Source organism: Pelodiscus sinensis, chromosome 2 (assembly GCF_052426305.1).
Source record: "Pelodiscus sinensis isolate ZL-2025 chromosome 2, ASM5242630v1, whole genome shotgun sequence".
Taxonomy (NCBI): Eukaryota; Metazoa; Chordata; order Testudines; family Trionychidae; genus Pelodiscus; species Pelodiscus sinensis.
The window spans coordinates 147,405,114-147,430,643 of NC_143053.1; the positions used below are offsets into that span (position 1 = coordinate 147,405,114).

The window sequence follows — 25,530 nt, forward strand, 5'->3', positions numbered from 1 at the left end:
ATAACATGATGCAATTCATATCATGTATGATGCAATACCAGCTTCAGATTGCATCATTCATTGTTTTGCCTAAAAAGCAAGTACTGTCCAAACCCATAGATTTATTCATAGATCCAGTCAAAGATGTATTTTAGTCATTTCTGGTTTAAATTGAGATCCCTTCCCTTTATAACTCACTTATTCTCCACCATTCGCAAGTCAAGTGTTGTATATACTGAACAAATAGCATATCTTGAAAACTAGAGCCAATCAACAATTTTAAGCATCATTTCGTTCTCAGTGACCCAGAATTAGTAAAGTTTGACTACATTTATTTCAGAAGCATTTTGGCTGTAGAGCAATGAAATTAAACATTTGTCAGTCATGGATCATATGAATATTCTGCTCAGTACTTATTTCCTGGGATATCAATATTTAGATTGGACTGAAATAAATAGTAATGTTTCTATTCTATTCCATGAGATTTGTATGCAGCCCCAAGATAGCTGAGTACTAGCATTAAAAATAAATGCAAGCAAATGGGCTTCAATATGTAGCAAGAATCATTACTTAGTTTACAGTAGATCAATCACAGTCTTTATTGTTAAATGCATTTTAGAGCTTGTGAAACATGCCAAACTGACTACACGAGATTCTAAGGTTATGTATTCACTGCACAGTTAACTCGGGCTGTTACTTGGGTTTTAGACAACCCTCTGCATCCGCAGAGAAAACCCTTTAACAAAGTTTTGGAGCTGAGTTAGGCCTGATTTGCTTGGCTGGGGATACAAGTTAGAGCCCTGATGAGAAACTTGCTCACTTTGCAATGAAGACACAGTCTACAGTCACTTCAGTGCTTATAGTCCTCCAGTGCCTTCCCACATTTCCCCCGAAGGACAGGCAAGTTCTCCCAATGTTGACACAATAGACTGAGAAAGAATCTTAAATGGGTTCTCATAACAAATTTTTAGGTGGCCACCAACTCTTACTGCTGGCTGCTCTGACTATTTTCCCTAAAATACTTTAAAACTTGAAGAAAAACATACACATATGCATATATACATGTCCAAATCATTATTTTTATGTAGGATTTTTTGCAGACTCAGTAATAAAAATAATGTGCAGGTGTCTGTTCTCATGATCTAAATGGAATAGAAACACAAATAAGGAGTTCTGCATATTCCTGTCTTTTCTCTTGTTGTTTCTTTTGCTTTTTTGGTTGTTTGAAGACTTGACAGCTCATAAGTCTGCTGTGAAAAGCAATATTAACAAACATTCAAATATTACTTTGCACAGAGGACGTAGTCCTGGAAAGCCCAGGGACAAATTAAACCCTAGGTGGGGAGGATGGCACGGAGGCAATGGGAGCCAGGGGTGATGTGGGGTGTGGGAGATCAGGGCCAGAACCTGCCACTGCACATCCTGGGAACAGAGCCTGAAGCCCCATGGCTGGATTCTTGTCACTTGCCATCCAAAGACTGAAGCCAGTCACCACCCCTCCCAAGAAGATAGGGAACTCCCACTGGCTGTCTGTTTCTCCAGCTTTTGTGTCTCCAGGGGAGTGGTGGGGGACAGGAGCCAGCCACTACTGGTGGCCACAGAGGCCTTTGCCAATTATCACCCAGAAGCCTGTGGTTGCAAGAGAAACCGCTAGTGGTCACATATAGCCACAATAACTGCATTTGAGAAACTCAGTACAAAGAACCATGGAATATATCCCAAACATGCAACATAAGTGCATAAAGAAAAAGGACACAGTAATATGGGTAATACTTGGCTGTGGGGCTGCTCAGACCCAAGCCAAGCTAACCCAGAACCAGTCTCCCAAGATAACTGTGCATGAAAACATACTCTCCTGTTCTTTTTTATTAACAGGAATGTAGACACCGGCATTGGCTGTGTAAACATCCCCACATTGCCATGCAAATGTGCCTCCACCCTGGATTGGAGGACCCTAGAGGTGAAAGGATAATTAATTCCACAAAACTATTACATCTTTACCTCTGCTCAGATTGCCAATAACACTTGTGCTATAAACCATTTTCTAATAAGAACTGGCCTGAGGTTACGAACTCATTTCAATAGGCTGCTGAAAAGCTGGCAAGGAACCTGGGCTATCTTCCAACTACTGATCTACAGATCAGTTATTTCATATCCTGTTATCACCTTCAACTTTTCAGCAATTCCACGGTCTTGTCAAAATGACATCAAGTGGTAAACTTGCTAGCAATAGATCATATGGGTGCATAGTATATATACAGCACACACAAAAACAATGCTAAGAGCTAGATTCGGATAGTCTTGCACGCAATGAACCATAGCATATTGCAGCAGCCCCTGTATCAGGGGGTGGGTCTGAGCTCCCAGACCCAGCACAAACCACAACTGAGCCAGGCTGCCTGCCTGCCCAGCTCCTAATACACTTTAAATGCAGAGCTACAGCGGGGGCAGGTCCCCAACCCGGGGTGAGCCAGAACTGAGCTGGGCTGCTGGCCAGACTGCTAAAACATTTACTGGTTTAAGGGGGAGGGGGGAAATGTGTGTAGTCTATAGCATTAACCGATAAGCTTTTGCTTATCGGTTATACTATTACATTCCTAGTCTACACTGATTGTTACATCATCTTCAGCACCAGGTCAAGTAACACAACTGTTGACAAGTGTGCTCATACACAAGTATGGTAACATTTTATAGTGTATATCAGGTCTGCCTCTCCCTCACATGCATCCCGATGCACATTCATGCACATTTAGTGTTCAAATGCCCTCCCTACCACCATCCTTAGTTTGCTACTAAGGTTTGCCCACAGGTTGATTCTTTAAAAGGTAACCAAGCTATGAATTGTGGCAAGTTGAGAACTCCCTCCAGATGAATGGATATATTTTTATTTGCCACTTTTACATCCAACACAAGTATTTATTATGGTGATATATTTTGAATAATAGCAAAGAAAGAACAAAAATATCCAAAGAAGCTAGACATGTCATTAAGAGTTTTTAAACAGGGGTGGGGGAAGGGTATTTAGAATAGGGTATTTAGAATAAACTGGGCTTTTTACATGTTTAATAAATACAAATCCCCAGTAAGTAATGACAAATATGAAAATTCAGTTGAAAATACTTTGTATCCATTGTGGCTTCCTCATCAGCTCGGTGCTTTGCTTTTACAAGCAGACTTTTCATCTTCAGTTCTGTCACAGAAGGGAGCATGAGCGGGGCCACTATGCAGAATAAGGACAACTGAGGTGGTACTAGTGTTCCTGAGGAGGATTTCTTCTTTTGTCCAAAGAGAAACTTCAGTTTACCTTGAAACTGCATTGTCTGTTATATAAAGGAACAGAATAAAATTATCATAAGCATTCAATGTATAAACCACGTAAAATAGCAATATTAACTATAGACCATAATGTTCAAATGATATTGGACATGTTCTAGCAGTTCTAACCCATGCAAAAGTATCTAAATGTGCCATATACTATGCCCATGGCCTTGCAGTAAGTGGACCACAGGCATCCAAGAGACATCTGTATTTTTCTATCTCTTACTCCTTTTCTCTTCTTGTCTTTTTGTGTCTCATTTTACCTTAAGAAGAAACCAAGTTGAACTTTAATAAAAGACTCTGGAAGTTATCACCTATAACTGAGGACATGTCTAAACTATATCCCTCTTTCGAAAAAGGAATGTAAATTAGATACTTTGAAATTGCAAATGAAGCCGGGATTTAAATTTCCTGTGCTTCATTTGCATAATGGCATTTTTTTTCGAAACAGGGCTTTTCGATAAAAAATGGCAGTTTAGATGGGGATCTTTCGAAAATAAAACCTTTTTTTGAAAGATCCTGTAAACCTCATTTTTTGAGAAGTACAGGATCTTTCGAAAAAGGGTTTTGTGTTTGAAAGATTCCCGTCTAAACTGCCGTTTTTCTATCAAAAAGCCCTGTTTCGAAAAAAACTGCAGCCAACATTATGCAAATGAAGCACGGGAAATTTAAATCCCAGCTTCATTTGCAATTTTGAAGTTCTAATTTACATTCCTTTTTTGAGAAAAGGGATGTAGTTTAGACACAGCTTGACTGACTCTTCTCTTCCACAAAGTTATTTGAGTCTTTCAGATATGGGGTTTTCCTTTTAAAAGGCTCTTTACAAAATGAAAGAGGGAGAGTATTTATTATTATTATTTATATTGTAGTCCAATCTCATGGCCACAGCCAGGCTGACCCCATTGTACCAAGCACAGTACAAACTTATACTAGATGGCAGTTTGTGTCCCAAAGACTATACAATCTAAACAGTAGGGCTACGTCTAGACTGGCCCCTATTACGAAATAGCAATGCTAATTTCCAACTTTGGAATAGGGAAATCCGTGGGGGATTTAAATATCCCCCGCGGGATTTAAATAAACATGTCCGCCGCTTTTTTTTCGGCTTGGGGAAAAGCCGGAAAAAAGCGTCTAGACTGGCGCGATCCTCCGGAATAAAGCCCTTTTCCGGAGGATCTCTTGTAGGAATAAGAGATCCTCCGGAAAAGGGCTTTATTCCGGAGGATCGCGCCAGTCTAGACGCTTTTTTCCGGCTTTTCCCCAAGCCGGAAAAAAAGCAGCGGACATGTTTATTTAAATCCCGCGGGGGATATTTAAATCCCCCGCGAATTTCCCTATTCCAAAGTTGGAAATTAGCATGGCTATTTCGTAATAGGGGCCAGTCTAGATGTAGCCTAGTTGATCCTTTGAATTTTAAATATTGTCCCTTGTTTTTCTTTCTTTTCCTTGTGTATATTCATAAATGTCCTCCTCAGCAAGTTCTTTGTTTAGTGTACAACAAATGAAACAAATCTTCTGCCAACAGACATATAACCTTAAAATGATAATATCCTGAAAATTCTACCATAGGCAACATCTATACTGCACCCTTCTTCCACAAAAGCTTATGCAAATGAAGTGCAGAGTAGAATATCACCGTGATACATTTGCACAGGGCCGGCCCTACCATGAGGTGGCCGCCTCAGGTGCCAGACTGTGCGAAGGGGAGGAGGAAGCGGGGAGAGGGGGGTGCCACTAGGACCCAGAGTGTAGAAAATTGTGTCTGCTGCTGGTGCATATGTATTCTCTCTGCTCTAGATGCACAGAGATAGTAGTGCTGTGCTGGAGAAAGGAGGGCTCAAGAGACCTTTCAAAGTTTTGGTCCAAGTGAGGGGGCATGAGGCCCCTGCCTCAGGTGCCAAAATGTTGTGGGCCAGCCCTGCATTTGAATAATTAATTAGGGGCCGTTTTTGCGCAAGAGGCTTTTGGGCAAAAAGGAGCTATGTAGATGGCTCCTTTTTGCGCAAACCCCCCCTCTTGCACAAGAGCTGTTCTTTCTCATTTTTTCAGGAAGAACAGCTCTTGCACAAGAAGGTGCAGTATTAGCTTCTGAGAGAAGGTCTCCTTCCCATTCAAATATCTGATTATCTTAAATGCCATGTAAGGAACCTAAGGAAGAGGTTTCTATAGGGAAGGTGTATGGGGGGGAGGAGGATAGAAGCATGCGCCTTATAGTTAGCAAAGAGCCTAACTGTCTAATAATGTGTTAAAAAATACTTCTGTGCATTATCTGGGGGAACAGAGTTCTGAGGATGTAGAACTGGAAAGCGAAGACAAGAATGCAGGGCTTGTTTCAAGTAAGCCACACAGGAATCTCCTGAGTCAATACTAGGGAAAATAAGTGAAAATTCAGACTGCCGTGAAAAAATGTCATTTGGTGTGAGAGGTCCTATAACCTGGGGGGAAGACTTAGAGGAGAAGGAGAGTGTTTGCTTGTAAATGCAAGGACTGGTGAAAGCAGAAGGAGAGTTTCACAGACACCTGTCACACTCTAATTGGAAGGAAAAAGTGTCAGTTAGTAGTAGAAAAATGGAGATTCTGGAGAGGGTGAGTTTGTTGTAGAGGAAGGAGAAATTGTGGGAGAGATTTTCTTGTTATGGGCCAGACCAAGCAATCTTTTGTTAGGGGCTGCTGCAAAACAGGGTTACTCTCCTCACTTAACCAGAAATGTTGAGTCCAGTGCTCTAGGAAATCTTGGACCACAGCATTTCCATGGAATTCTTATTAGCTGGTCTTTTAACTCCTCATCCTTGATCCTTTGGGAGATGAAAGGAGAAAAGAGAGACTTCTAGGCTGATGTATAAAAAGACTGACCAGGGTGGTCTTTTTCTCTTCTAATTTCTGCTAGGTGAAGACATTGGTCATCATATTTATGTTTGTGGAATGGAGTAAGAGAGGACACATCAGGTAAGGACTAAACTGAATATAGAAAAGTATTATTCATGTGATAGTATGTATGGAAATACACTACGGCTATGGCTACATTGGCCCCTATTACGAAATAGGCATGCTAATGTAGCACTTGGGAAGAGGCAAATCCCGGAGGATCTCTTATTCCTACTTGTAAGGGCATTATTCCGGAGGATCGCGCCAGTCTGGACGCTTTTCTCCGGCTTATCTCCAAGCTGGAAAAAAGCGGCGGCCATGATATTTAAATGCCCCGCGGATTTGCCTCTTCCCAAGTGCTACATTAGCATGCCTATTTCGCATTTTTTGACAGATCCTGTAAACCTCCTAGCAGGAGGCATAAGGGATCTGTCAAAAAAGGCTTTCTTTCTCAACAGAGCCCCCTCTAGACTGCCACTTTTTGCCGACAAAGTGCTGAGTCAGCAAAATGCGGCAGCCATTTTTATGCAAATTAGGCGTGGGATATTTAAATCCCTGCCTCATTTGCAATGTCGACCTGCCTAATCTGCATTCCTCTGCTAACAGAGGGATGCAGTCTAGACATACCCTAAAATAAATTACAGATTAACACAGCTATCCCTTTGAGTATTTAAATTTGTGTTACTCGACCACAGCTTGTTTCACACAATTATACTTACAAGGAAACCAGAAGTACTGTCCAAAAGGCAGCGAACTCGGCAGATGAAACAACGAGTTAAAAAAGAAGAATAATCTGTTGACATGCTGTCACCCTCTTGTGCCTTAAACAACTTACTAAGAATATATTCTTCTCCTACAAAGAACACAAGTAACGTATGTCAGATTATATGAATCCAGAATTAAAATCGTACATATTGGAATACATAGTTAAAGAAATTGCTGAAAAGAATATTTTGTAGTGAATATTCAATCATGAATATTAGTATCTGCTAGGTATACAAGACAAAACAATGGCTGTGTAATAGGTTAAGTTAATTTGCCTGGGGGGCTTAATCTCCCATATGTTTTGATTTTGTGGGGGTTTTTTAATTAAGCAAAATTAACGTTAACACAAAAGAGGTTCTTCCTTTTGGCTTGCTAGACTTACCCAATAAAAAGAGACAAAAAAAGGAAGAACATCGGGCAAAGATGCTTATTGGCACAGCTAACAGGCACCAGTCATCCAAAGGTCAGCTAGTGCCTCCTGAGTTCTTTCGAAAAGCATTCACTACTTAATAGTTTTTGGAGTGTGCATTTCTCAAATGAAACACAAGTACTTCACTAGAAGTGTGAACTCTGACACTTAGGGAAATTCTCTACTGCAGGTGTAGTCAAAATATGCCCCATAGGTCGGATTTTTGGCCCAACAAGCCACCAGATCTGGCTTGCAGGAGTCTCAGCCAGGCTCCCTGACTGCCCCAGCCCTGCACGCTACTTTCTGAATACTGTGAGCCTTGGGGAGGGGGAAAAGGCTTTGTTCAGTACCCCCATCCCAGCACAATCTTGCAGCTCCTATTGGCCAGTTTCGAGCCAATGGGAGTTGCCTATTTGCAGGACAGGCAACAGGCGAAGTACCCCTTCCCATCTAGCCTTGCAGTGTTTGAGCCACACATGCCTCCCACAACTGCTGCAGGGGCATGGAAGGCACAGACTCGGACTGCACAACCTGCTTGGCTACTGGCCAGGAGCCACCCAGGTAAGCAGCTCCCAACCAGAGCCTGCCTCTGGCACCCCAGCTCCTCCATCCCCCCCAACTGTCCCATTCCTACACTCCTACCCCTGTCAGACCCTGCACCCCAATCCCCTGCATTCCTCCTCCAAGTCACAACCCCCTAGCACCGCAATCTTCTACTCCTGGTCACAACCCAGATCCTTGCACCCTCTCCTGCGCCCCTCCTTCAGGTCAGAATCTTCTCTTGCACCCATAAACTCTCCCAGACACTGCACCCCCTTCTGCACCCCAGTCTCTTGAGTCCTGCCCCAGGTCACAATCGCCTCCTTTACCCAAACACCCTCCCAGATCTCACACCACCGCCTGCACCCCAATACCTTACCCCAAACTCCCTTCTGCCCCCAGTCTCCATCCTAGACTCTGCACCTTCTCCACTAATATCACAGAAGAGTGTGGCCCTTGACCATTTACCAAATTGTTGGAGTGGGCCCCCCCATCAGAAATGATTGCCCACCTTTGCTCTGCTCTACATATCCAGAACAAAATTTCGAAGTGTTCATCACTGCTAACTTCTAAACAGTGTTGCTCAAATTTAATTAATGTCCATCCTCTGTTTTTACAGTTTGTTAAATGTTGGTGCCTTTTATTTCATTGAGGGTAATTTCCTCCATACAGGAGGGACATGTTTTTACAAACTTCTCCAAAGACTGCAAGAACTCCTGTGGAAACCTTGGTCCTCATGAGGACTGCTGTTAAAGTTACAAGCCCTGCATAAATTCTCAGAATTTAAAAGTCAGCCGTGACCTCCTGCTTCACTGGTGCTGCTTGCAAGGTTCTTCCTACATATCTGGGAAACCTATTAATGTTTCATGAGCTTTCAGCAAGGTACATACATTTTGCCAGCAGTGTGGTGTACTGTACATTTACAAAAGGTCTGAAGGACTTCTTACATTTTACCCCAGTTATGGCAGAACTTAACAAAACTGGTTCTTTCAAATGAGTCATTCTGTGAAATAGTAAACAACATAACGCCACTGTTTAAAAAGGAGAACAGAGAAAGTGTGACCAAAATTTTCAGAAATGCGTGACTCCAATTTCCATTTGCCCAATTTGAGGCACCAGATTTTTCAAAGGAGATGAGCATTCACCATTTCTACTGACTTTAAACTGGGGTTCTGAGTATTCAGTTCCTCTAGAAGTTTTAGGCCTTGGGAACAAAGAATATTTTTTCACTTAACAAAAATTGTTCTTACTTTTTTATCTGGATATATATAAATAAACAAGCTTGTTAGATCTCATGTGCTGAGAAGGTTCTGTGGTCTGTAACTGGAAGGTGGGCAGGTGTGGCAACTCTAAGCTAAGCCTAGAGTTGAAAATGTATGTGAAAATGTTCTGATTTTCTAGTATTTCTCATTAATCAAATATTATTGATAAAGATGGTGTAGTTAAAGGGTACTAAACTTTCAGCCTCAGCTTTATATTTACCGAGACTGTTATTACTACCACTACTACTAACTTAGCCAAGTCACAATCTTTACATACCTTAGTTTGTCCATCTGCAAAATGGGTATAAAAACCTTACCTGTCTCTCTGGGATGCCCATTTATAAAATCCTTTGAAGTCTTTTAATGGAAGGCTTACTATCATAAAAGTGCAACTTATTAATAGTTGTAATAGTGGATACTTTTATGCTAAAGAGCCCCAAAATGTAGTGTTTAAATTTAAACTGACATTTGCTGGGGGATCACTTTACCACCACAATGCAGAACCCTGTGATGTGAAATGCAGTAATTATTCAACAGCCCTAAATTGCACAGTGACACTAACTGTGGAGGAATGAATAACAATTTATCCTGATAAAATTGCAGGGGGAATTTGAAGTGACGGAACGTAGTCATCAGAGATGGAACATGGCTCAATTTTTTGAGTTCATGTCCCACTTGTATTCTTATAGACAGGGATCTTTAGTGACTAGATGTAGTCATGATTTCTGTTTTATGCTCCAGCTGATAGAGAGCACCTCTAAACAGCAGAGGGTGCCCTAACACCATGCTGGGACAGCACTGAATCAAGGGAAATGGAATGCAGCATCTACTCAGAGATCTTTTTAATGCAATAGCTTAGCGTGAGAAAGCAAATGGGATGACGGCACAAAGCAATACTGCTGTAGTAAGAGTGTTCAGAAACCTTTTTCTACGTGTTATATTTTTGTAGCTGAGAGAAATCTTGATATGTTGGTTAATGTAGCCTGATCTAAGCTTACTTGTGAATGCCCAGTTACCACTTTGAGGGTTGACAGGTCCTTTGTCATAGGATCAGGCCCAGTATTTAATTATTCTGTAGTTAGGAACCCTGATGTGCACAATTGCAACACTCACACTTATAGGAGCTCTTGTATTAATACACTATATTTGTAAATATCAAGTCACAAACTATATTTGTAAATGCACAGTCAAAAAAAAGCCCAATTTCATAAGGCAGACAGGGAATGTACATCTAGATTTCCATGCCATATACTCATATCATTCCTTCTAGCGCAACCTGAGGTGTTAGCCATCATCTTCCTCATCACTTTCACCTTCCCTATCATCACCAGCGGCCATCATGCTGGGACCTCCCAAGGACTGTATCTCCTCCTCCTACCACCCCTACGTTGGGCTGCCACCAGGGCTGTCCTTAGGATTTATGGTGCCCTACGCAAGATTATTAAACTGGTGCCCCTATGCCTGACTTGCTCTTCCACCCCTACTCCCTCCCCTTCCCAAAAACCCCAGCATCCAACCCCTTCCCTCAGACCGTGCTGCAGGCAGTGCATTCGGCTCTCTAGGACCCAGCCCTGCTGTTACACGCTCTACGACTTCCTGTCATAGGCATGCGCAGCACATTTCATTAGGGTGTGCACCCAAAGAATTTTTTTAAATGTACTCTTTGACCCCCCATTAGCCACACCCCTGACCCCATTAGCCACGCCTCTGGAGGCAACAACTCTCGGGGCAAGATGGACACATGACCAAAAGTAAAAGGTGTGATGTGACACCCCCCCCAGGACTTTTCCCACCATCCTCCTACCAATAGGGATTAGATTGGCCCCCACCAAACCCCTCTCATGCAACTATCCTGCCATTGCATTAACCCACTGTGTGTGACATTAACTCGGGGGTGGAGAGGCTGGAGAAAGTGTTCCATCTCAGAGTTTCCTCCCATGAGCAAAATGAATTTTGTGTTGTGCACCAGTACTGAGTTCATGTGGCTTGTTTGGCTGTGCCACTGTGGCACCCAAGTTATTAATAAATATCTTATAAACCTCTGCCTTTTCCTCTGCTGCCATGTCTCCTCCCCTTGCTCCATCAGTTCCCCTGGTGCCTGCTGCTCCCAATCCCCCACCCTCCTCTGCTGTCCTGACCCCTGCCCTTCACACTGCCCTCAGCCTTCCTGAGAGCTGCCCCCCTCCACCAGCCCTTCTCTCCCCCCTGTGCCCACTCCTCCAGTAGCCCCACTCTGTTCATGTGAGCTACCTACCCCTCCTCATCCCCTCTTCTAACACCTCCCTCTACACACTAGTCCAGCCTCTCTCCTCTGGTGCTGGTCTCTCCCCTGCAGGTGTCTGCCCTTCTGCTTCACCTCCAGAATCCCCTGGCACCTGCACCTTCCCTTAGCCCTGGACCTTTCTGGTGCCTCCCCCTTCCCTTACTGCCTTGCCCCCTTTGCCCTCTTTTTCCCTGATGCCCGCCCCTCACCACTCTTTGCCCCCATTCTCCTCCTGCTCCCTGTGCCCTCACACATGACTTGCTCCATCCCCACCTTTCTCATGCCCACCCCTTCTTTTAAGCCTTCTCCCCAGCATCTCCCCCTCTAGGTCCCAATGCCCTTCCCCTCTTCTCTCCTCTCCCAGCATCACCCTGTTCTCCCTCTCACTGACACCTTCCCCTCCTGCCCTTTTCCTCATTGTCTCCACTTGTCCTCCCCCCGAGCATTAGTCTCTCCTGCACCCCTGCCCCTTGGTGCCTTCCCCTTTCTTCTCCTGACCTGCCCCCCTCCCATCAGCACAAGCACCTTCCTCTCTCATCCCTTCCCCCTATTCTCGCCCTCGCCCTCGCTTACCTTCTGCCTTCCCGTTTGCAGGGCTGGAGTCTGCTGCAATCGGGCCCCAGAAGTCTCCACAGCCTGGGCCACGTGCCAGAGCCGGAATTGGGCCACTCGGCGCTCGCAGCCCCAGCCCATCACAATATGGCTGGTCCTGCCTCTAGCGAGGCTCTGCTCCCCCGCGCCCTGCTTGGTGCATCTCCTGCCAAGCCGTAGCTTGGCTTTTTTTAAAAACAGTGCTGCAACGCCAAGCCACGCGTGACCCCAACCTCTCCGGCTCGCCGCACGTGACCCCCCCCCCAGCTCAGCCCCGGCTCCTCCCAACGCTGCCACCCGGGTTGACAGCTTCCCTTCTCCAGCCAGGGTCAGCTTGCCGGCCTCCTCGACGGAGTCTCTCAGCCCGGTGGGGTCTTCTGGCAGGGCCGTAAGAGCTGGCAGTGCCCCTACTGGCTCAGGTGGAGAACACATGTGTATGCTTCCCCTCCGTGCCGGGCCGGCAGAGTGGTGCCCCAGAAAGTGTGGTGCCCTACGCGACTGCATACTCCGTGTATGCCTAAAGACAGCCCTGGCCGCCACTTCTATAATATGTTACGGTGATGTTGTTCAGTTTGATGCATATTCTGTAGGGGATGTTTCCTTTTCTCCTTATTTGTAGTTCTCCAATTTTTCTGATGGTGAAGTGGCTTTTTCCTATACCACTGATCACAACTTATCATCATTGCTCATTAAAAGTGCTATCATGTGAGTGGAAATCGAGGCAATATTGCATTTTATTAATATCAGTAGAACTGACTTAAATGGGACCTGTGTGTTGTGTATCTTGTCTTAATCTTTGTATTCATGCTCGTCAGTGTGAAAGAAGCTATTTGCATATATATTTACATGTATATGCCACCACACTTAAGTTGCAGCCCTTGGCATGTGCTGTGAGTATCACTGTGGCCCCCTGGATTTACAAAATTGAGTAACCCTGCTCCTGTGCCATTGAAGGTCGCTTTATCTAAGTGAAAAGTCCTGAATAGATGTGCATTGACTTTGCTAGCTGGGTGAAAGGTTCCAGGCATGTGCATGCTAGCTGTGCCTTAGCTTAACATACACTATGAGGCCTGTAAGACCCTTGCAATACAACCAATCTGCCAATGTAAACCTACTGAAACTTATTATAATAAATAGGGATGTCATTGTGTAGATGACTACACAATTATCAGATAAGCTTAGGCTTACCGGTTAATCTTATTGACTACACACATGCCCCCTGCGCCCTTTGCTGCCCCTGATACAGAGGCAGCAAGGGGGAGGAGGCAAGCAAGCAGGTTAGTCCTATAGGCTACAAGCCCCCTTTGACAGGGTGAAATAAAAGTAATGTCTCACATTTCAAGTCACAAACCTTTTTCTAACTGTCAAGCATTAGGAAGAAGCACACACACCCTGCCCCCGACTCATCATGCTGTAATTGTCCACTCTGAGAATTTTTGCAACTTGTTTTGAGGGATCTGGAAATACTTCATGATCAGAGTCAGGTTGCTGGACTAGATGGATCACTGATTTTTATTCACTATGGCAACTCCTGTATCTCTACTGAATACAGGAAAAACTTCTTAACTTTCAGGATGGTTTAGCACTGGGATAAATTGCCTAGGGAGGTTGTGGAATCCCCATCATAAGAGATTTTTAAGAATAGGTTAGACAAACACCTGTCTAGAACAAGGGTGGACAATAATTTTTGATGGGGGAGCAATCCAAGAATTTGGTAAGTGCTCATACGCTTCCATAATATCCCTGCCTTCCATACCCCTGAATGCTGTGAGCCTGAGGGGGAGTGGTACTTTGCACACTGCCTGTCCTGCAAACAGGAAGCTTCCATTGGCTGGTTTCTGATATTATGCTCAGGGCGGGGGCAGTGTGCAAAGCCAATTTCCCCCTCTCCACCTCCCCCACAAACACACACAGGCTCGCAGCATTCAGAATGCTACTCTGAGCATGGGGCAGGCATGGGGAGGCTCCCGTGGGCTGAGTGCAGTGGCTTGGCGGGACATATGCGGCCCACGGGCCTAATGTTGCCTACCCCTTGTCTAGATGGTTCTTGGTCCTGCCATGAATCCAGGGACTGTACTTGATCACCTCTCAAGATTCCTTTCACCTCTATGATTATGCAAACCCACCTGTTTCAGTCTGCGGTTGCTGTCCAGACATCAGTTGTGGGGGATTCATGGCCCAGTGTAGTTGTCTACAGAAATCTTGGCGATCATCCACATGAATATAATCATATATATTTTGATGCATTACATCAGTCTGAAATAATTATTATAAACAATGTTTAGACAGTATATTCACAGAGGGTATGTCTACACTACAGAGTTAGTTCGAACTAACTTAGTTAGAATTAGTTAATTCGAACTAAGCTAATTCGAACTAACGCGTCAAGACCTAAAAACTAGTTCGAATTAGCGTTTTGCTAATTCGAACTAGCATGTCCACATTGAGTGGACCCTGAACAGGGCTTAAGGATGGCCGGAAGCAGTGCCGGCAGGGCATCAGAGGAGGACTTAGAGCGTGGAGATGCTGTCTCAGGCTAGCCAAGGGCTGCGCTTAAAGGGACCAGACCCCCACCCCGGACAGACAGTTCTCAGGGGTGCCCCGCTTGAAAACCAGTCCTGGCTTGGAGTGCCTGGAGTGCCCACACTGGGCACATCACAGCACTCGGCCATCAGCTTCCACCCCCAGAAGCCCGCAGAGCCAGCCCAGTCCTCCCCATCGGGGGCTCGTACCCCATTCCTCCCTCACCTCCTTCCACTTACCCTTCCCTAGTCCTTCAACATTGACTCTGTCTTTATTGAACAAAACTGGGGGAGACTGGGAAAAGGAGGTGGGAGAGGGGAAGAGAAAGGCTGGGAGAGGGGAGGGCAACTAACATGATCAGGGGTTGGGAACAGGTCCCAGATGAAGAGAGGCTACAGAGACTGGGACTGTTAAGCTTAGAAAAGAGGAGATGGAGCGGGGACAGGATAGAGGTCTCTAAAAGCAGGGGTTGGGTGGAGAGGGTGCATTCAGAAAAGTTCTTCCTGAGTTCCCATAAAGAAGGACTAGAGGACACCAAAGGAAAGGAATGGGTAGCAGGCTTGAAACTAGTAAGAGAAAGTTGTTGTTCTTGACAAAGCAAATAGTTAACCTGTGGAACTCCTTGCTGCAGGAGGCTGTGAAGGCTACAACTAGAACAGAGTTTAAAGGAAAGTGAGATCAAGTCATGGAGGTTGGGTCCATGGAGTAGTCTTAGCCAGGGGGTAGGAGTGGTGTCCCTGCCCAAAGTTTGTGGAAGACTGGAGAGGGATGGCACGAGACAAATGGCTTGGTCACTGTCTTCGGTCCATCCCCTCCAGGGTCCCTAGGGTTGGCTGCTGTCGGCAGACAGGCTACTGGGCTAGATGGACCTTTGGTCTGACCCAGTACGGCCATTCTAAGCTCAGGGCTCAGGGTCGGGGGTCTCAGTGGACCCCCTTGATTTTCATGCACACCTGCTCCTGGGTGGCCAGGCTGGCAGCTCTCCTGCCCTAGACGGCCACTTTCCTGTGCCTAGTGCGGAGATCGTGGACGAGGTCCACGATGTCCGCACTAGCCCAGGAAGGTGCCCGCCTCTTGCGGTCCCGGGCAAGCTCCTGGGAGCCGCCAGCCTGGTCCCGGGAAGAGGGGGTGGGCTGGGGGACATCGGGTGGGTGGCTCTGTGCCGTGCCAGGTGCAGGGTCTGCTGGCTGGGTGCTGGCAGGCTTGCACCTGGCACGGGCACCGTAGCCAGCCCGTGCCCCTTTAAGGGGTCCGGGGCCGGGAGGGAGGCAATAGAGTTTCCCTGGTGTTGGCCAGAGTGGCCACCAGGGAAACCTGGGGAGGGCTAGCCTCCCACTAGTTCGAATTAAGGGGCTACACAGCCCTTAATTCGAACTAGCTAGTTCGAACTAGGCTTAATCCTCGTAAAATGAGGTTTTCCTAGTTCGAACTAAGCGCTCCGCTAGTTCGATTTAAATTCGAACTAGCGGAGCGCTAGTGTAGCGCCTATGAATGTTAGTTTGAACTAACGTCTGTTAGTTCGAACTAACATTGTAGTGTAGACATACCCTGAGTTGGGCTGTAATTACCTCTATATCCCAGTTGGATGAATGAAGAGCTAAGACTGTTTAAAGAATATTACTTCTGAATTTCCTGACTTTCACCTATTTCATTTTTGTTTTAATCTACAATATTGTAGTGAGGATCTTTTCAAACTTCATTCTTAATTTCCTATCTTTTGTGCATGTGCAAAATATCCATCAATGTTGCATTAAGATAGTTTTTGCATTTATTACAGATATGCTTGTTCTAAATGTGAAATGGAAGGGATACATTTCTATAGGCATTAGAGGTATATTCTCTATTTGTAACAGTTCATATCTTTGTTAACCAAAGATTCACATTAACAGATTAGTTCAAAATGCTTCCTGGAATATTACATAGAATACACATTCACCTGAATTGTAAAAAAGATAGGAAAATTACAGTGTGATATCCCAGTCTGAAATTGCTGTTTGGACATGTGCCATAAATATACCTTTCTTCCATTTATAGTTTATATCTAGTCAACTTTAAAGGCACATGTCCAAACAGTGTATTGTACGTGATTTAAGAGAGCTTATCAAAAGAAGTCATTACAAATGGTACAACATTAAACATTCTAAGTATTTTTAATATATATTTACCTGATGAAAGCCTAGATAATCCGCAATAGTTGAGGAAGCATAAAATATCATTCCATCTGCATTCACCACCAATGCAAAGCCATTTAGTGACTGGCAAAAGGGAGATAAAATAAAACATTTAACAAGTCAGTAAGACTATTTTGCTCACACATAAAAAGTAAAATTGGTAGGACATTTATTAAAGCTTTTTTTTCCTAGCATTCAATTATGGAATAACCACATACTAGAAAAGAGAAACAAAAGTGCTGCTAGAATAGACATTTATTAATTTTATTTAGCTTTACTAAAATAGAGCCCTATGACCATGAGGTTAACAGGCAGCATCAGTACTCCCGCTGATTCATCTGCTACATCATATGGACTAGACTCTTCCACATTTACAGTGAGCAAGTTCCATTGATATTTATAGGACTCTGACATGAAGTTGCTATTCAGTGCAAAAGGAGCAGAATCCATGACTAAACAATGATGGGCTAATCAAATATTATTTATCAAATGCAAAGGGAAAATAGCACATAGGTGTATCTTCTCATTTTGATGTATGAAGATTAATTTTCCTAACTCAGAATGTAATTCATGTATATCAACATGAGGCAATAATAGTTTCAAATATAATTAGGCTTTTAAATAGCTCAGAGGTTTTGAACATCACAGCTGTATTGCCAAAAATATATAACATCTGGATAGTAATAGCAGGATTTTAATTATTTCAGTCCTAAGGCCTTAATACAATGATTGATATTAAATGTGTTTCCCACTGCTGATCACAATGTGAAGATATCATTTTAATCTCCCCCCCAGATATATTGTGGTAGTTTTCATAACTTTTCTGCAAAGACCATTCTCTTCCCTATATATAGTGTACCTGGAACCTATGATCTCTTCTTTTTTTTTAAAAAAAACTTATCTTTTTTGGCTACACTTAATACAGAGACTAATTAAAACGTAATAACAATGTGGTTAATCTTTATGATACCTGGAATTACTATTAATTCATATAACTGGAAGATTAATGACATGAGCAAATTACTTGACACCTATTTAAATTTAAAACTTACTATATTCCACTAATTTTTTGGAATATATATTTTGATAAATGAATACAAAACCCTCTAATCATACAAATAACTATACGGGAAACACTTTAATTGTACTACTACTCATATAACTGCTGTTGTATGCTAAAATGTAGCCTTTTTTTCCAAAAACTTTAGCAAACTATATATATATATATATATATCAGTGCTTTAAGTTCTATAGCTTAGGGCTCTTACTTTACATTTTCCTTACTTTATTTAGATAATTATGCCATATATGGCATATTTATCTAAATAAAGTAAGGAAAATTTAAAGTAAGAGCCCTAAGCTATAGAACTTAAAGCACTGATATCACAAATCAAAACACAGTAAAGAAGACAATATATGGAGATTAATATATTAATATTATGCCAGGTAAGGTACCCAAGACAAGTATAAAAATAAGAATGGATATAAATGAAGTACATTACACAAACATTCACATTGCACATATGAATCTAGATTTGTCTAATTTTGCCTATCTTCCCCTACTCCATGACACTTTTTCACCACAGAGGGACTGTATGTCACAAATAGTTTAACTGATCCCTGAATATAGTTTGTATATAATTTTGTTAAAAGCACTGGGACTGTTTGAAATTCAAGCTGAGATATATGGCAGTGCTACTATCATTCCCCTTGCAAATTACAGTGGACATGCCTATTAAATCTCCTGCATGGTGGGGCCAGGTTCCCAAGCGCTCAGTTCCCATGAGGGTGAGATTTTGAATAGTGCTTTGTGACATTTATGGTCAGATTTTTAAAAGAAAACCTCAGCACATGTTGAGTTCCCTGAACATTTTACTCCAATGGCAGTTTCTACCTGCTATGAGTGCCTTAAAGATATGTGAAATGGGTGTCTAGAGAGAGGTCCAGTTAGAGAGGGGTAGTCAATTATTTTTGTCAGGGTTCAAATTTCTTGGCCAAGGTATAGTCCAGGTCCAGTCTCCAGAGAATAAATAAATACATATATACATAAATAATATATACAAATTAAATAAAAAAGTTTTTGGAATCAGTTCAAAAGTGTCTGGTAGTCCAGATATGGCCCATGATCCATCTCCTCACTATCCCTGCCTTAGGGTCTTGTCTACATTAGAAAATAGCACAGTGCCAGATGAACTGATGCTGGCCAGAGGTTAGCTGTAAGGCAAAAAAAGGACAAACTGTAGTCAGCACCATTCATATGAAGAAGTGGGTTGTGCCCACGAAAGCTCATCATGCCATCTATATATTTCGTTAGTCTCTAAGGTGCTGCAGGACTACTCACTGTAGTCAGCACCAGTTTAGCCAACTAGAGTTAATCCCTGCTCAGAATAGGCATTCCCTCTGGCTTCCTGAATGGGTGCTGACCACTAGTTTCGCCACAGCTCACCTTCCAGCAAAACCAATTGCAGAAATGGTGCTATTTTCTACTGCAAACAAGGCATTGGTCTAGATGCCACAAGAAATATGCCATAAGTGTCAGGACTCTGACTTCCTCTCCTTTATGCTGGAGTATCTTTGTGGATGGTATTCAGTCACATCCATTTAGAATCTCAGATGAAGACAAGAAAGGGGTTTTTGGCATCTTGTCTCTTTTGATTCTCCTTTGCAGCAGTGAAACCACCAATGATGTGATGTCAGGAATTTTATTACATTTTAAACATCTGGCAGGCTCTTTAACTAAAACCTCCAGACTAAAAACCTCCACAAAGGTAAATGGAGCATTTATGTGAGCTCCTCTGTGCAGGTGACTATGCTCATAATGTGTACACTGAAAAGAACTTCCTAGTCTCATCAACTATTCATTAGCCGAGATAGCTAGAAATGATGATCTTACCATCTGGCTCAAGAAAAACGTGGTATTTTGCCAGCCCACATCTGGGAAAGCATATACAAAACCTCAAATCACTATGAAACAGAGAGCATAATACTGCAAGAAACAGAGCACCCTTAATTCCGAGTTTTTTGGAGGTTCCATGGAAAATCAGGGTATTCAGCCTGCTAGGTAGTAGTAGACTTTATCTTGTTGGAATTTTCTCAAACTTTATTATTATCGATCAAGAAACTGTTATTCAGATTAGTAAGGAATGTTCGGCACCCAGTATATTGCCACATATAGGCCTGGCACAGTATTACACAAGAGACTGAAGTATGCTTTTAAAATGCAGAACTAATTTCCAATTCACTCCACAGCTAGGAAACATGGAAAGGCTACTGCTAATTGTTCTAAAAACTGGGGTGGGATTGGAGCTGTAGGAAGGGTTTGTGTGGGAGGAGATGAGGGGAACATCTACACAGCAGTGTTATTTCTGAATAAATTATGTTATTCTGAAATAAGTCGGCATCTACACTGCAAGCAGTTATTTCGCCATAATGTCAAAATACTGTCAAGCTGGAGGACTTCTTACTCCAACTCCTGTAACCCTCATTTTACAAGGAGTAAGGGAAGTCAGAGGGAGAGTGCTCTCTCTCGGACTTTCTGCTGTGCAGACAGCACCAAAAGCTCAAATAAGCTGTTTAGACTTAAGCTAGGCAATTGACGTAGCTAAGTTGCATAGTTTATTTCGGCTTTAACCCTGCTGTGTAAACATGCCCTACGTGAGCATATGAATGTGTAAGGAGAGATGAGATAAGTGTGGGAGGGAAGAGGGGCAAGTGTAAGTGTGTGCGTGTGTGGGTCAGAGAGATGGGGGGTTGGAGGAGGTGTTCATGGGATAGGAGTTGATGCAGGAGGTTCAGGAGAGGGTTTCAAGGATGTATCTATTTGTGTAGAGCTGGCACAGAGCGGGGAAGTGCAGATGTGTGGAGAGTGCAGTTGCCCTGGGTTATTCTTTTTTGTAACATCTACCTTCTTCTCTAGTTTCTGAGGGGAAACCTACCAGAGTATCTCCTGGTTTCCTCATGTTTGAGCCTAGCATTTTGAAGCTACACGCTCCAGAAGAATACAGGGAATGGTAGACACTGTTGTGCAGCAGCAACCCTAATTCCATGTTAGGAAAGTTATTTGTGATTAACTCAAGATCCATGTTACAAAAATCTTACATTAGCTGGCAAAGCTGCCATACAACCCACACTCACTAAAAACAACAGTTGAATATGGAGCAAAACTTTAAAACTGAAAACCAGGTCTTTGGCTGATTTTTAAAAATGTTATTTTAAAACTCTGCTCGATGGGAAGACATATTCTGCATAGCAGAGAGGACTCAGTACAAATGTACAGGCAGTCCATTGCAGTTCTAGCCCAGAAACACCAGCAATCTGCTTGCACAGGCTGGAATGTTGGAGCTCACCCAATCCCTGCCCCATTTTGCCTGCTGCTTTCTGCATGTGTGTGAAAGGGAATATAGCAGTCCTATGGAAACTGCACAGCGTCCAGGCAGTGACCCAAAGTGTAGGTAGCTGGCATCAGAGAATAAGGGGGCACCTTACAGGAACGTGTAGACGTGTAGGAAAGGCTACCAACTGGCTCTTAGATTTTAGAGAAAAAAGAAACATTCAAAGACCTTCATTCTATAATTCTTTGTCCAACCTGTGTTTACTACCTACTACAGTAATAGTGATTCATCAATAATAATTCAATTGCCTGCCAAAGCAATTTTCAACCCTCGAGCATATTTACTTTTTCAAAAGGTTTCATAGTAGAAATTTGAGCAGTGACAGCTAAACACAACTTTAGTGTCTAAACTGTAAAAATAAGTGATTGTAAAACACCATTTGGTAAACCATATGGATTCAATGACAGATGGAATTTCTAATCCAGGCTAAAACTTGAAACATGTGAGACAGACTTAACTATGCACTGCAAACACTTGTTTGTGTTTGGCATTGTTTGTTTAAGCAACTCATGTTTCTTACATTGTACATTAAAAATGAAATCACTTTTTTCCAAATGGAAAAAAAGGGCTTGGCATTGAACTATGGGTTGTGTTCTTTTTAAAAACAACTACATCCAATTATGTACTCACGAAAAGCTGCACCTGCTACTTAAACAAAAAACAATTATTATGTCAGTTCAAAGCAAGTTCACTGTTACTTTGGTGCCCACAGGAGCTTTGAGATAAAAGTTATCATCCTCGTCCATTACTAGGTTTAAGAAACATTATTAATAAAAAGGTTCTCCCTGGGAATGAATACAAATACTTTGAGGAAGATAGAACTTCCTTTGGCAAGATCCTTTATATATCCTGATGTTTTTTTCTGGTCCCATAACAGAGAATGAGCCAGCAAATACTTCAAAGATAGTTTGGTCAAGGTCATGGCATAATAAAAATAAGAAAAAAAAAAAGATCAGTTCCAAGCCACATTTCTCTTATTACTCTTCCTTGAAATAAAGGAAAATTCACTAACACTGTGATCTCCAGAGACCATTCTGCTATGGTTACTGAAGTACAATAGTCAAGGCCTGAAGCCATGCCTTGCTCAGAACAGATTTTCAAGTCACGCAACAAGGATACTAAATTTCCAGAGTCAGTTGGCTTTCAATGCATCTAGACCTGTTTCATTTTGCAGTTTGTGGATAGTCTTTGCACCAGATAGAGAGAGGAGTTATTCTTTGATGATCTGAATTGTAAGCTTCTGTAAGAGGTACACTCATCCCTAAATGTCTCCATCATAATGTCTCCTTAAGAATACAGCTGGGAAGATGCAGCAAGTCTTTGTAATTTGTACCATAATGAATGTCTGTTCCCTTCTACTTGTGTTTTTTAAAATTCAAAATTACCCTACACAAAATCATTTTATAACCCTTAATTAAGTTACTCTTTACAAGCCAAAAAAATCAAGTTCTAAGAACTCTGACATCAGGCTGAAACATAACAAGACTATTCAGAGATACATCACTGTGTGTTGTGACATCAAAGCATTCCCTTTGCCAGAGTAGTGGGATAATCCGTAACACTCCAAAGATTTGTGTACATATGCCATATTGACAAGTTACTTCAAAGGGGCTACTTGAACAAGCAAATACTGTCCTGCATGATTAGGGGTTGCAGAATTGTGTCCTTTATAAACAGTTTCAATCATTGCCTTGTGTACAAGGAAATACAAAAGAGAGCATAAAAAAAAAAGCAGACATGCATTTCCATCGTTGTAGCCAACAGTAGCGTTGATGCATAATACACTTCTTGTTGTGCTTTTGTACATGTAAGCCATTTACACATGGGATGCTTTATGGGTGAAGCCTATGGACAAGGAATACTGTATACTGTATTTTTTTCATAGGCAAAACTTTGCATAGCAATGGATTTGAACAAAGAAATAAATGCATACCAGCTGCTTTGATAAGGGAAAACTTTTAGGTTGGATTTACTCTCGCAAATTTTGGATTTCAGCACTGGACAAAAGGTATTCTCACTCTTCTATGCTACCTTTTCTTTTCCCCAAAAAACCCAGTATTCCTTGTTTCTTCCTATCTGACTCAGTCCAGGTACAACTTCTCAGCTCCCCAAGAGTAGTGGTGCATTGAAGCTTAGCGGCCAAGTGTATTCATTGCTCAGAGCAAGGTCAGTCAATGCTGACCTTTCAAACATCTCTTGAAATAATGAAGCTGGGGAAGAGTTTGGACCCTGAACCTCACATTTACTTTTGGACAGGCGACCAGCACTGTCCAGAAGGGAGTGAGCACCAGGAAAAATGTAACTTGCAAAGTTTTTTTCATTTATCCCATGTTTTGCCATCACATCACTATCACAAGGGAATTGGCCCAACTTCAGAAATACTTGTTTGTGTGTGTGTTATTTTACACATCAGAATTCAGGGAGGAAGCTGGAATGTGAGAGCTTGTCAAGAGGGAGTAGGCGTAATCGGCATCTTGGAAATGTGATGGGAAAGTATAAGTCAATGGGCTATAGTGCTCCCTAGTTACAAACGTGCACAAATACAGAGCAGGTCACAGAGAGAACAGGGCATGAGGGAAAAGCCATTGATGGCATGATGGAAAAACCATAGATCCAAGCCATTGTCCTTCCTCTCCTTCCTCATCCATTCAGCATGATCTTCTGAAACAACCTGAACTCACTTAGTAATTATCATCTGTTTGGGGAAGGGGCTATCTTCTTACTATGTATGTACATTGCCTGGTACAGCCTTAGACACTATCATAGAACAAACAACCTGTCTACCCACAATGAGGCTGAGAACAAGGTCTATACTCAAACTAATTTGAAACACCTTGTAAAACTGTACTTAGCGGCGCAACATCATAGCGCACTCCAGAAATTGATAAGCTGCATTGTGTAGATGGGCAAAGGGAAAAAGTCTACAGTATAGGGGGTACAAATTACCAGATACTGGAAATTGGAATGTAGTTTATGCTACAGGCCCCCACCAAAGAGCAAGAATTAAGATTTCAGTAGGTTAATGCAAGATTAAGGCAATTGTTAAATCTATTGATACAGAATTATTAATGGATGATTTCAAACACTCCAATACAGATTGGTGAAATGGCACATTTTGTTAGGTGCAAGTTATTTTTACCACAAATTTTTGCTCTGTGGAGTAGCTTATTTTGTTGTTTTCCCATGAGAATGTAATTCTTCTCTTTGTGTAATGAATTACTCATGATTTACTATAGGAAGTGAATGTAGGAAGCTCTACTGGACAACAGTTAACAGTCAGTGTTCAGACATACCAAAAGGGACAAGAGAAGGTTTAAACACCAGTTGTAAGCATTTAAATCAACTGATTGTATACAATGTTATTTTGCTATAAAATATATCAAGGAAAGTCTCTTATGAAAGCCTGTAATGTATTGAACCAACAGCCATTTGAGATATGTATACAGTTTATGATGTATATATAAACCTCTTACAATTGTAAGTGTGCTACATCAAGGCCAAGAGGCAATCAGACAGGAAGGGGCATATCTCAAAACTGTTGTTTGCACAAAACAAAATCACCTTCAAGACAATGGGAGACCATTAGAATTAATGGAAAGCAGTGACAACTTGAAACTGAAAAAAAACCCTGTCTTGGAAAACTAAAAAAGGAGTGAGTTTTCCTCACTTTGATTATCTAAAATGACTGAAGGAAAAAAAAAACCATCCTGAAAACCATTACAAATAAAAGCAGTTGGAACTACAGAGCTGCTACAAGTTAAGGGACAGTCACTTGGCAGATGCTGTCCATGAACACTGACTGCCATCTCTGACTAAGGTTACACTGGGAAACTGTTCAGAGGCAATACGTTCACTTGTAGTAGTAAAGGGAGTCTATAAAATTTGAACGTGTGTATTTTCTAGGCAACTCACTGTTCCTTACTATTTTATTTTTGCATCTGTGATTTTTCTAGTAAAGTACATTTTTCATTTATTTTTACCCTCAAGCAGGTCTCTGGGGTGCAAATTGTGTGGAGTATGACTCCCAAAGTAAGCTAGTTTCATGCCTTCAGGAGTTATGAATCAGAGGGAAATGGTCCCAGTGTTTTGTACTTTAAAAACTCAAGGAGGGCAGAATTGAGGAGACTTGGGACTGGAAGGGCTGTTGGTGTCACCATGCAAAAAATAAGTAGGCTGGCGAAAGAGAGGTTGAGACCTTGTGCTTGTGGGCAGGCTTCAGGTATCACGGCTCTGAATGAAAACAGCCCAGCATTAAGACACCCTGGGCTCGTCTACACTGGCCCCTTTTCCGAAAGGGGCATGCTAATTTTATAGGTCGTAATAGGGAAATCCGCGGGGGATTTAAATATCCCCCGCGGCATTTAAATAAAAATGTCCGCCGCTTTTTTCCGGCTTTTAGAAAAGCCGGAAAAGAGCGTCTATACTGGCCCCGATCCTCCGGAAAAAAGCCCTT

General features: G+C 42.5%; 1 protein-coding gene across 2 annotated transcripts in view; it reads right to left on the bottom strand.

The window, feature by feature from the left end:
- AHRR (aryl hydrocarbon receptor repressor) overlaps positions 1–25,530 on the bottom strand; it is a 125,094-nt gene that overhangs the window by 14,740 nt on the left and 84,824 nt on the right. For both annotated transcript variants that reach the window (XM_075921552.2, XM_075921551.2), the window contains exons 5-8: positions 16,681–16,770; positions 14,119–14,248; positions 6,882–7,015; positions 3,100–3,299 (exon numbers count right to left, since the gene is read on the bottom strand). In XM_075921552.2, the coding sequence (XP_075777667.2) occupies positions 3,100–3,299; positions 6,882–7,015; positions 14,119–14,248; positions 16,681–16,770 (554 nt within the window). The remainder of the gene's footprint in view (positions 1–3,099; positions 3,300–6,881; positions 7,016–14,118; positions 14,249–16,680; positions 16,771–25,530) is intronic.